The sequence below is a fragment of the Stegastes partitus genome, unplaced genomic scaffold (genome assembly GCF_000690725.1).
Source record: "Stegastes partitus isolate 25-593 unplaced genomic scaffold, Stegastes_partitus-1.0.2 Scaffold1267, whole genome shotgun sequence".
Taxonomy (NCBI): domain Eukaryota; kingdom Metazoa; phylum Chordata; class Actinopteri; family Pomacentridae; genus Stegastes; species Stegastes partitus.
In genome coordinates this window covers 105,481-116,151 of record NW_007578998.1, presented here as the reverse complement: position 1 = coordinate 116,151, position 10,671 = coordinate 105,481, and the positions used below count along the sequence as shown (strand labels likewise).

Below are 10,671 nucleotides of genomic sequence, written 5' to 3'. Positions count from 1 at the left end.
GTGTGAGGAGCGTTTAGTTTGTAGAGGCTGTAAGAAGGTGAACAGTAGAACGTCTGCAGCAGGGCCTGTGAGCAGCTACAATATTATAAATGCTGATTCAGACGATCACAAGGAGTCATGAGGGATGATGTGCTGCCGTTCAGACCTCATGGATGTTTCGGTTCTTCATCTGATCATCAAAGACACCAACATGTGGAGTGAAGAGTCTCCAGAAATCCATGGTTCTGTCCTGAAGCTGCACTTGTTTGTGCTGTCAGAGTGGAGCTCAGCGTCCTCCGTCCATTCAGCCTCCATCCGCCCTCGTCGGAGGGCAGCGGCCTGCTACAGACCTGCTGCATAAAGACTCGTGGAGGCCTCCGGCTGCATCGCTCAGCGCCTCCGTCAGCGCCTGCATGTGAGCGCGTGCTGCGAGGACGAGGCCGTGCACATGTGCATGTTCATGCATGCTCAGTCAAACCACTGCAGGCGAGTCTCTGCCTCGCTTTCCTCATTCTTCCCTCCGCCGTGCTCTATTTTGAGACGCACATGTCGGCTGTGACCCGGCACGTGCCGATTCTGTCAGATTCAGTCTTTGGGCTCGGCGGATCGCGGCAGAACAATTTAAAAATAAGTCGTAAAACCAGGAGGAAAGTGGGCTGCGTCCCCACAAGGCCGCCGTCGGACTGACACGGTTTAGTTTCCTCCACTGAGACCCTCTCAGGACGCCTTTGTGTTCATCTGATGGAAACCAAACCCGTGGCCTGATTGTCCAGCCTGCTCACTAAGTCTGATATAGCGACATCTGAACCCCACCGGATACCAACAAGCAACAGGACTTTGGGTTGTGTGACGCAAAAGGCAGATTTTATGCACCTCTTAATTACACGTTTCACCTTTATTTTGCTTTTCAGTTTTGAATCGATGACATGTTCGGTTTGTCCCGTCCAGTCTTTCCTCTGAGAAAACAGGACCCACATCAGACTGAGACGGTCTTTATTTGTCAGGTTTTCACGGTACAGCGCTCATCAGGATGAAATTAGGTCGCAGTAGGCTCAAGAAAGAACCGAGATAATAAAAATAATAAATAGGTTTAAAAAAAAGAAAATCTAAATGAAAGAAACTCTGAATGAAGCCTTTATAAAACACAGCATTTACATATTGCAGGTGTTTGTTATAACGGCTGTGTCGGTGGATCAGTCCTGTTCTCAGGTCAGCAGTCATGTTGCTGCTTGTGTGAAGAAGCTGTTATGAAGTCCAGGGACAGAGCTGGGCTTACTGACCACCTGCAGCAGCTCAACTAACTGGACAGTTTGATGAGCTGCTCATCTCACGTCAATGCGTCTCGTTCCTTTAAGCTGACGGCAACCAAACTTCGTGTCTGGAGGTCCACCCTGTTAGCGTTCTGTAGAAGTCCGACTGAGCAGTAACTACACCGACATGCGCACAAGCATTTCACAGCTAATATTTGTCCAGAAACCCTTGTTGTGCACAAAAAAGCACAGGACACGAGTCACTTCTTCACCAAGTTGCTGCTGACTCGGTGTGGGAGTTGGTAGAGTCTTGGTGAAGCCTGACTCCCGTTAGCAGCTGCTTGGTGGAGAAGTGACTCGTGTCCTGTGTTGTTTGTACTGTGTGTTTTGAGGCACTAGTTTTTTGTTGTGTGTGGATGTTGCTGTCAGGAGTTTGGTTTTCTGTTAGCTAGCTTTGTTAGCCTTCGTTTGGTTCTTTGATTTCTAGCAGCATCCACCATCTTTCTTTGTGTTGTCACCGTTCTGTTGTGTTCGTATCCTGAGCAATCACCTGCATTACCTGAACCACTGCCACCTGGTTAGTGTTGCGTCCAGCTGAGCCTAGAGGCTGGATCTACACCTGAAGCTCTTCCATTTCAAACCTGTCAGACGCTAGCAGGAGCTGCTGCCTCCAGCTGTTTAGGAGTCTTTCCTCTGAGTCTGTTAACCAGCATCAGCCTGAACCCACCAGGCTTCAGTCATGGTTTATTTAATCTATTTAATCTGCTCTTGCTCAAAATCTGCCATCAGGTGTGAAAAGCATTTAGGTTTTGTTGTTGTTGTTGTTTTCACGTCTATCACGGCCACAAACTGTAAAAACAGGAACAATCATACAGACTTTTAGAACTTTTGCACAAACCAAATCTGAGCTTAAAGTCATGATGGTTTAATAGAATCACTTTATTCCACGTGGGTCAGACGTCCTGGGAGTATGACTGGTATTATGACTGATTACACGTCGCTGGCTTTATCTTCAGATCTCACATGGATGCATCTGATCAGCAGCAGAACATGTCGACAGCAACACATCTGTTTGTTTAGAGTCCAAACATGGCCAAAAATAACCCCTGTGTAGGAGACAAAGTCATCAAGTGACTGACTGATCAACAGACGCTAAGTCAGGAGCTTTTTAAAATGTAATGTAAAATACCTGCCGTGTGTGGAGCCGCCGTTTATTATTACTGTTGGTGTGTTGTTACACATTAAGCGTCGCCTGGTCCGTCTGAATGCCGCCGTGATGGAGCAGAACTTTCCCAGACTGATGAAGCAGCGACGTTGTGGATCTGCAGCTCCAGCAGATCCTTATCTGGATCTAAAACACTGACCTCTGCCCTGCTTCGCCGCTTTTAGCCTCAACAATGGAGCGTTATCTGCTCGGCTCCCCTCCCGCCGGCCTGAACGCTGCCCAGACTTCACACCGGGCGGCTCGGCCTCACACATGGCTGCTGGCTGTGTCGGTGCTGGTGGACGGGCCCGTCAGGATGTAGGGGGAGGCAGCCGCCGCCGCCTCGGGGCGAGAGAGGCCCAGGCCCAGTGTTAGGGAGAGAGAGAGGCAGGAATGTCAGGAATCCCAGGGGAAACCCACTCTGACCGCTTGGGTTTGTTTTCCTGTCTCCCACAGTCCAGCGTGTCACAACTCCATCAGCAGCATCGTGTTCAATACGCAGCGCTGTCAGCGTGCACGTTAATGCTGCAGCCAACAGGAAAACACAACAGAACAGCCATTTTAATCTTTAATCGATCATTTAAACCACCTTCTGAGCCGAAATGAACAAAAATGTTTTGTCAAATAACCTACCAACGCTGCAAACGTCCAAAATAAGATAAGATAAGATATGCCTTTATTTATCTCACAGTGGAGAAATTCACATTGTTGATAGCAGCATTAAACTGAGGTACACAAAATAAAAAAAAAAAAAAAAAAAAAAACCCTGAAAATTGTCCAAAATGCCTCAAAAATAGATCAAAATTCATCCAAATTTCTCAGTTTTGTCCAAAATGTTAGTGTTCAGACTGAGACACCTGGATGGATGTAGAACTGATCTGGTGTCAGGTTCTAGCAGAACCCAGATGTGTTCTTCCTCCTAAATGTCATGTGTCTATCTGCTGGACTGATGAAGTTCTGAGGCTTAGAAATGATGGAAAAAGTCCATTAAAGTGATCAATGTGGACCCTCCTCTGTGGACTTCCAGGACCTGGACCTCTGGAACATTCACAGTCTGAAGGTAGAACTCTGGTCAGTAGATGAAGGTGCTGCAGATACAGAACCAGATGTTCTGAGGAGGTCAGTTAGACTCTGATGGAGTGCATGTTTGCGTTTCTTGTCAGACTGAGATAAATCCAGCTGTGCGGTTACTCTGAGCATCGTGGATTAATCAGACCGAAGTGGCAAAAATGGAAAACAGGAAACGAACGCTGCTCACGTCTCGCTGATGGAAAACAAAAGCAGAGCGTTGAACATACGAGCCAGCGTTCCTCATGCTCACAGACGTGGACGTGGTGTGATGGAGGAGTGGAAGCCGGCAGCAGCTAAACTAGGACAGAGCGGAGCAGCAGGGACGAGCTGCAGGCTTCATCCATCCATCACTGAGCTCAGGTCATCGCTCTATTTACAGAGAGCCGCCACTCGTCATGTGGAACCAATATTTAATTAAAGCTGAACGAGGGAGGCTAATTGGGACGGACCTGCCCTCGGGGGGGTTCGCAGCGGCTGACTGGGAGGCTTTCAATCAGAGAAACAGCGCTGACATTTACTCAGTGTGATCCTCCACCGCAGCTGCCTTTCACTCTCAGTTCAATAACTGGCTTTTAAAGAGAAGTTTTAATTCACAAATACGCTGTTTGGCTGCTTTGTGCCACCGAAACGACGAGTAGACGATAAATTGTCACGTTTTTGAATGGAGTCTGGTGTGAGGTTTCCAGAGCAGTGCTGACTAGTGAGCTCTACTATTGGATTTCTGCAGCTTTTGTTTTGTTTATCACTCACTTTTAATTCAATGAAGTGCTTTGTTTTTATTCACAAAAACACTGTTTAGCTTCTATGTTCCACCGAAAACGACGAGTAAACGATAAATTGTCACTTTTTTGAATGGAGTCTGGTGTGACCTCCATATTGACGACTGGGCTCTAAAATGAGCTTTTTGGAGCTTTGAGTTTAGCAAAGTGTTTTTAAGGTATTTTTTTCTCTATAAAATTGCTGTTTAGCCTATTTCGGTGTGACGGTTCCTCCATACTAGTGAAATATTGATTACTCGGCTCCATTATTGGCTTTTTGCAGCTTTGATTCTGTCTTTCATCATCGTCTTTCTTTTTAGGAGCATTTTTTGCTGTTCAGCTTCTTTGTTCGACCAAAGGTGACAAGCAAACGATAAATTAGCACTTTTCCAGCTGGGGTTTGGTGCAGCGTTTCCTCCGTCCTGGTGCAACATTCACTGCTGGGCTCCAACGTTGGCTTTGTGCAGCTCTCATCAGTCGAATTGTCTTTCTCCTTTCAAGCCAACGTTAGTGGAGCTAGCAGACCTGCAGGGTTGGAGCTCAGCGTTCTGGTGTTTGTGGAGCCTGCTGGGTTTCGTCGGGGCCGTGTGATGTTTGCTGAGGATCCACTGGGATGTTTGGAAGAGGCGCAGCGCTGTTTGTTCAAGTCGTGGCTCAGTTTAACTGCTGATCATCTCAAAGCAGCAGCAGCTAGCTGGTCTGGTGTTTCCCAGCAAAGGTTAACATGCAGACCATGTGGATCATCAGTCTGGAGTTTCCAGTGACTCAGATTTATTAAAGGTCTTCTGGAGATGTGATGAAACCTGATGGGTCATAAATAAACATACAGAAATGTTAACATCTGGTTAGACGTCCATGTTCTCCTCAGTCGGGTTCTTCTGGTTCCGTCCACCAGCTTCTGGTCCATCTCTGACTCCTCTGGACAGAATCGCTGCAGTTCAACTAAACTCGTCGTCTTTCTGGCTCAGACTTGTTCCTTCATCAGTCCACAGGTTCTGGATGGTTCCAGTCAGGACTTTGGGGAGACCAGTCTAGAACCTTCATTCCAGCCTGATGGAACCATTTCTTCACCACTTTGATGTGTGTTTGGGCTCATTGTCTGGTTGGAACATCCAACTGTGTCCAAGATCAACCTTCTGCTGATGGTTTCAGGTTCTCCTGAACAACATGGAGGTGATCCTCCTTCTTTATGGTTCCATCGACTTTGTGGAAAGAATTCTGTGCAAGTTTAAACTAAACTGGACTCGTCCCCTCAGACATCGCTGCTGTGTGTCTGATGCATGTGCACCTTTTATATTTTTATTTAGTTGTTATTTTATTGAAGGGATCCTTTGTGCAGATCCTCAGCGAGCCACAGTTTAACAGTTTCAGATGTTCTGGTTCCTTTCCAACAGCTGTTAAAGAGCCTTCAGTGTTTGTTTTGGTCCAGATAGCGTCAGCGGCTAACGCCATGCTAACGGCAGAGCAGAGCCGTGAGCAGGAGGATCTCCTCCATCTGCGCTGTCTCATTGTGTTTGTGAGCCTGACCTCCAAACATCCATCAAACGGCCGCCGGAGACACAAAGTGGCTTCAGAGGTCGCACAGGGACAGAAGATGATCCAGAGCTGAGCAAACACTCGCTCAGGGGGCTCATCAGGGGTTAAGGAGGGGTGAAGACCGGAGTCCACCGGGGCGTCGCACCGGGTCGGCCTGGACCGATGGGATCCACAGATGTTCAGCTGCAGCAGGTGGCTGATTTAGAGCCACAAAAAAACCTGCCGGCGGCTCTGGAAGGCTTTAAAAACCCACCAAAACAACACCGTTCATCAGCCGCACGCTGTCAGGACAGGAAGGATGACCGGGTTCCCTTCAGTCACCAAACTAATCACGTGCTTCATCAGAAATAAATCAAATCAAAGCTCAACATTGTGATTTTTACTCTGCTTTCAATGTCACGTGTTAAAACGTGAACTATTTGCTCCAGATTCATGAAGAACGGACCAAAGGAGCCTCGACTGACGGAGCCGAGGCCAGCAGTCGTGTTGTCTTTAAAATATCACCACGATGACAGCGTTTATCGAAGCTGGAATCTGTAGAAACGGAGAGAAAAGTCAGATCTGAAGCTCTCCGACGGTCCGTTAACAGTTCCTGAAGTTATTCTTCAAGTTTTTTCTGATTTATTTTGTAATTTGGCGCTCTCACTGCTCCATGTTATTCTGCATGTTGGTAAAAACAAAAAAGCAGAAAAATGAGACATTATTATTTGTCATTTGCAATAACCAGATTCTGTACAAAACTAAAAACTCTTGATCCTCGGTGCAGATGAAACGACTGACCGACAGGCAGAGACGAGTGATGTTAATAAATCAGGTTTTAAACATGTCTAGTGTCTCTTTTATCGTGTTTGTGGCTCCAGTGGACAGATGTTGATTCCAGAGTTGTTTTTTTATGATTTCCATCATCCTAACTGCAGACGTCTCTGAGTTCTGTCTCCTGCTCCTTCATGTGGTTCTGGTTCCTCAGAGCTGCAGGACTTTAGTGAAACATGAACCTCAGTGAAGGAACATGAGGAGTAGAAGACAACACCCAGAGTCGGTTCAGTCTTTACCGGAGTCGGTTCAGAGTTTGCAGCCGTGGAAGCGTTACGCTGCCTCTGAAAACGCTCCAGCAGCCTTTCAAAGCACAAAGTGAGTTAGTTGGAGGCGGCGCTGTGCTCGGCGCTAACCTCAGGGCCTACACCAGGCTCTGCTGCTGGGCTTCTGCACAAATTCTCATCAATCTAGAATTACTGGAGCCACATCTGATCGTCATTTTGAAATGGAAGACCTCCAGCTCGGTGCTCCCGGGCTGCACTCGGGCCGGCGCTGCTCTGCACATGTTTCTGAGCCGTCAGACTGAGTTTCTGCTCGTTTGCAGCTTTGAAAAATCTCTTCTGATTCGGCAAACTGTCGCTGCTGCAAGGTCCAGGCTGGTTTTATTTCCCAGTGCAGGTCACTGAGTGTTGGATCAGGAGGCTCGTCGATGCAAAGGTAGCGTCAACAGGAAACACAGCCGGTGGAGTAAACCAGAGTTAGAACGATGTGGGCTCTGTGTTAGTTTTTGTGGTTCGACTTGTCAAATCTGCTCAATCAGGTCTGAAAGTTCAACCAAAGTCTCCTGTATTTCATATTACAGGTGATTTAGTTTGTGTTGCTGAGACCTGCAGCTGCACGTGTTGATTCTGCTTCATCAGTTTTATGTTCATTTGGGCTCAAAGATGGACGTTTTCACGGCGGCTTCAGTCTGTGTTTCTGTATTTAACTCACCTAGAATCACACGATTTCACCTGCTTGTGTTTTCAGGATGATTTCTGCTCGACCGTCTCTGATTTGACTCACATGTTTGTTGCATAAAATATCAACATTTATAATATTGTGTGTGAACTGTTGAAGACAAACACCTGAAATGTTTTCTGTTATTTCTCATCGTGACTCAGAATCTGTTGTGGTGAACAAACATCAACTCATCATGTGTTCTGGTTCAGAAACTCTCACTCGCTGACGTCTCTTCTTGCTCAGAGACGCCACTTTTAATGACCACGTCGGTTATTTCTTCACATTTCTCCCTTACTTAGAGATGATTCGATCTACCTGTCTAATATTGCAGACGGTGAATCGATGACATGATGAGAAACAACAGAGAACATTCCAGGTGTTTGTCTGAAATCATTCCACAGATATTGTTCAAACAGACTCAAGTTTCATGTGGAGTCCATGTGTTGTGCTATAGAGACTCCAGACACGTGATCCTGAACCTCTGCCGGGTGGACGTCGGGTCGTGTCTGAGCGGGTCGGGGTCTTTCCGGGACAGGCAGCCCTCCTCCCCTCCGACCAAACGCTCCTCTGAAGCCTCTTGACGAGACACGAGCCAGATGCTGCGCCGTTAATCACGACGCGTACGTTCGTCAACGCTGTTTGTGCAGCTTCTGTGCCGCCAGCATCAGCAGCGAGTGGAAAGTTGGCACCGAGCGGACCGAGGAGGAAGATTTATACATCCAGGAAGCGAGAGGGACGGAGGAGGAGAGGAAATGTTCTATCCCTCCATGTGAAGGCTTTCCATGCTGCCAGACGAGCTGCTGACCTTTTAACTCACACACCGTGAAGCTGCTTTACTTTCTGAGCTGTTTCCCCTCCAGGCGCTGGAAGCTCGTGCACGCCATCACGCTCATGCTTTGTGTGTTTCTGAAGGACTGCATTAGTGAGAGCAGTCCATCAATGTCAGATGGTTCAGAGCCGCACCAGCTGACAGGAAGTGCAGCACTTGTACGGTTAAAAGTAGTAGAGATACAGGAATCACAGCAGTCTGTCTGCAGTGTGCTGTATCTGGGTCTGGAGGAGGCCTGAAGAGATGTTCTCCCATTCTCCAGAAAAAGATCTAGCATAACATCCTGGTCCCAGTTCTTCCTGTGGAGAAACTGGTGAAGAAACACACAAGCTTCACTGTGAGGACCATGCATCCACTGTGGTGGTCCTGGTCAGGTTCACACCAAACATCTGGACTCCATGTGAGCCCAACACATTGATCTCCATCTGACCAGAGGATGTTCTCCAGCATCCATCAGGCTTCTGTTCATGTTCTCTGGTGAACTTTGATGTGGAAGTTTAGCTGTGAGCAGCAGCCAGGTTTAGTTCTGCTCCTCCGTCCATAGAGGCTGATGTTCTGAAGTGTCCTTCACACTGTGTGAGCTTCACACTAACTCTGGTCTCCATTGATCAGCCCTGTGCCAAGTCTGAAGCAGCTGCCTTTGTCTGGTGTCCACAGCTCCATAGTGACAGTAGTTGACTGTCCGTGGAGTCGTTGTAGGAGGACGACCACTGCAGCCCTGATCAGTGCTGCTGTGGCTCCTTCTGGACCTCCTGGTTCCTGCTCACACTGGGCTGCACTGGGTTCTAGCTGCTCACTGATCTTCTGGATCCTTTTCCATCTTTGTCCAGTCTCTCAGTCAGATGTTTCTCCTCCTCTGTTCAGGTCTTCTCCACGTCAGGTCATTTTAGATCAAATTTAAAGTCATTTAAAGTCACTCTGGACCATGTTTACTTGTTTTTGACTAATTCTGGGTAAGTTTAGAGTCATTTCAGGAACATTTTGAGTCATTTAGGACCATTTCTATTTGTTTTGAACAAATCCTGTCATTCTGGGTAAATCGTGGGGACACATGTTAGTCATTCTGAACACATTCTGAGCCATTTAGATCTATTTTTTTTTTTTTTTACTTGTTTTGAACACATTTCAAGCCATTTCCAGCCATTCTGAGCATCAGATGTTCCTTCTCCTCTGTTCAGGTCTTCTCCATGTGGAGCCATGATGCAGACATAGATAGACACAGTCCAGAGGTCCAGAACTGAGAAGGTTCTGCTGCTCTTGGCTCCTTTTAGAACCACGTTCATGCAGGTAGACTGATGGAAACCACAGCTTAGTGTCAGTGCTCACAGGTGGATCGATGGCCTGTATCTTCACTGTGATCTTCCGTATGTGGAAAGGCTGTTTGAGGAACGCGGTTATCGAGAGAAGACGTTAAGTCATGAAGCGATGCTGAACAGGCTGTACTCTGTCCTGCTGTAGGCTGCAGAACACGAGTCCATTCCTGCTTTAAATTCACCTTCTTGTGTGTTTGTGTCTCAGGTGAGTCCGGTCTCGGGAAGTCGACGCTGATCAACTCCCTGTTCCTGACCGACCTGTACTCCAAGGACTACCCTGGACCCTCCCAGCGCATCAAGAAGACCGTGCAGGTGAGAACATCCAGCCTCTTTCTTGATGGATTAATTACAGGGATCCCTTTCAGGTTCCCTCCGGGTCTGTTCAGGTGTGCAGGTGGTGCTGAAAGGTCACCGAGGGAACATCCTCCACCTCCCTCCGGCGGCTAAACACTGTTTTCAGCGCCGGGCTTTGGTTGATTGATGCAGATTTCTTTGTGAGCAGCAGCAGCAAACAGCTGAAGTCAGGTGTTGGGAAGCCACAGACCAGCAGCTGCCAGTATGTAAAGTGGTGGTTTCCTCATGGAGACGTTCACAACTGACCGGTTCCTTTTATTACAAACCTCCAGCTCGCCGTTTCAGGCTTTCGCCACAAGTCCCACTTAATTATGATGCATGCGCGCTGGTCGGCCGCTTTATTAGGAACACCTGGGGACTGAATCCAACAGAACGCTGCAGCGAGATCTGCTTCACATTGAGCTTTCACGTTTCTAGTTCTTCTTTTTTGTAAAAGTCTATGTGACTGTAAGCTCTTTATTACGACAGTATAAATTCCTGCACCTTTATGGAAACAGCTCAGCCATGAATATGAGCAGAGAGAGAACTCGGAAACGTCTCCAGACACAAGGATTAAGCCAGAAATCATTTAAAAAAGGGAAACAAGTGGAACGTCTTTTATTTCTTTCATAAAAATCCA

The 10,671-nt window shown here is 47.4% G+C and overlaps 1 protein-coding gene across 3 annotated transcripts in view; it reads left to right on the top strand.

Moving 5' to 3' along the window:
- The window catches only part of LOC103369301 (septin-7-like), a 61,006-nt gene that overhangs the window by 20,204 nt on the left and 30,131 nt on the right, over nucleotides 1-10,671 (top strand). For all 3 annotated transcript variants that reach the window (XM_008297985.1, XM_008297984.1, XM_008297986.1), the window contains exon 3: nucleotides 9,904-10,010. In XM_008297985.1, coding sequence (XP_008296207.1) covers nucleotides 9,904-10,010 — 107 coding nt within the window. The remainder of the gene's footprint in view (nucleotides 1-9,903; nucleotides 10,011-10,671) is intronic.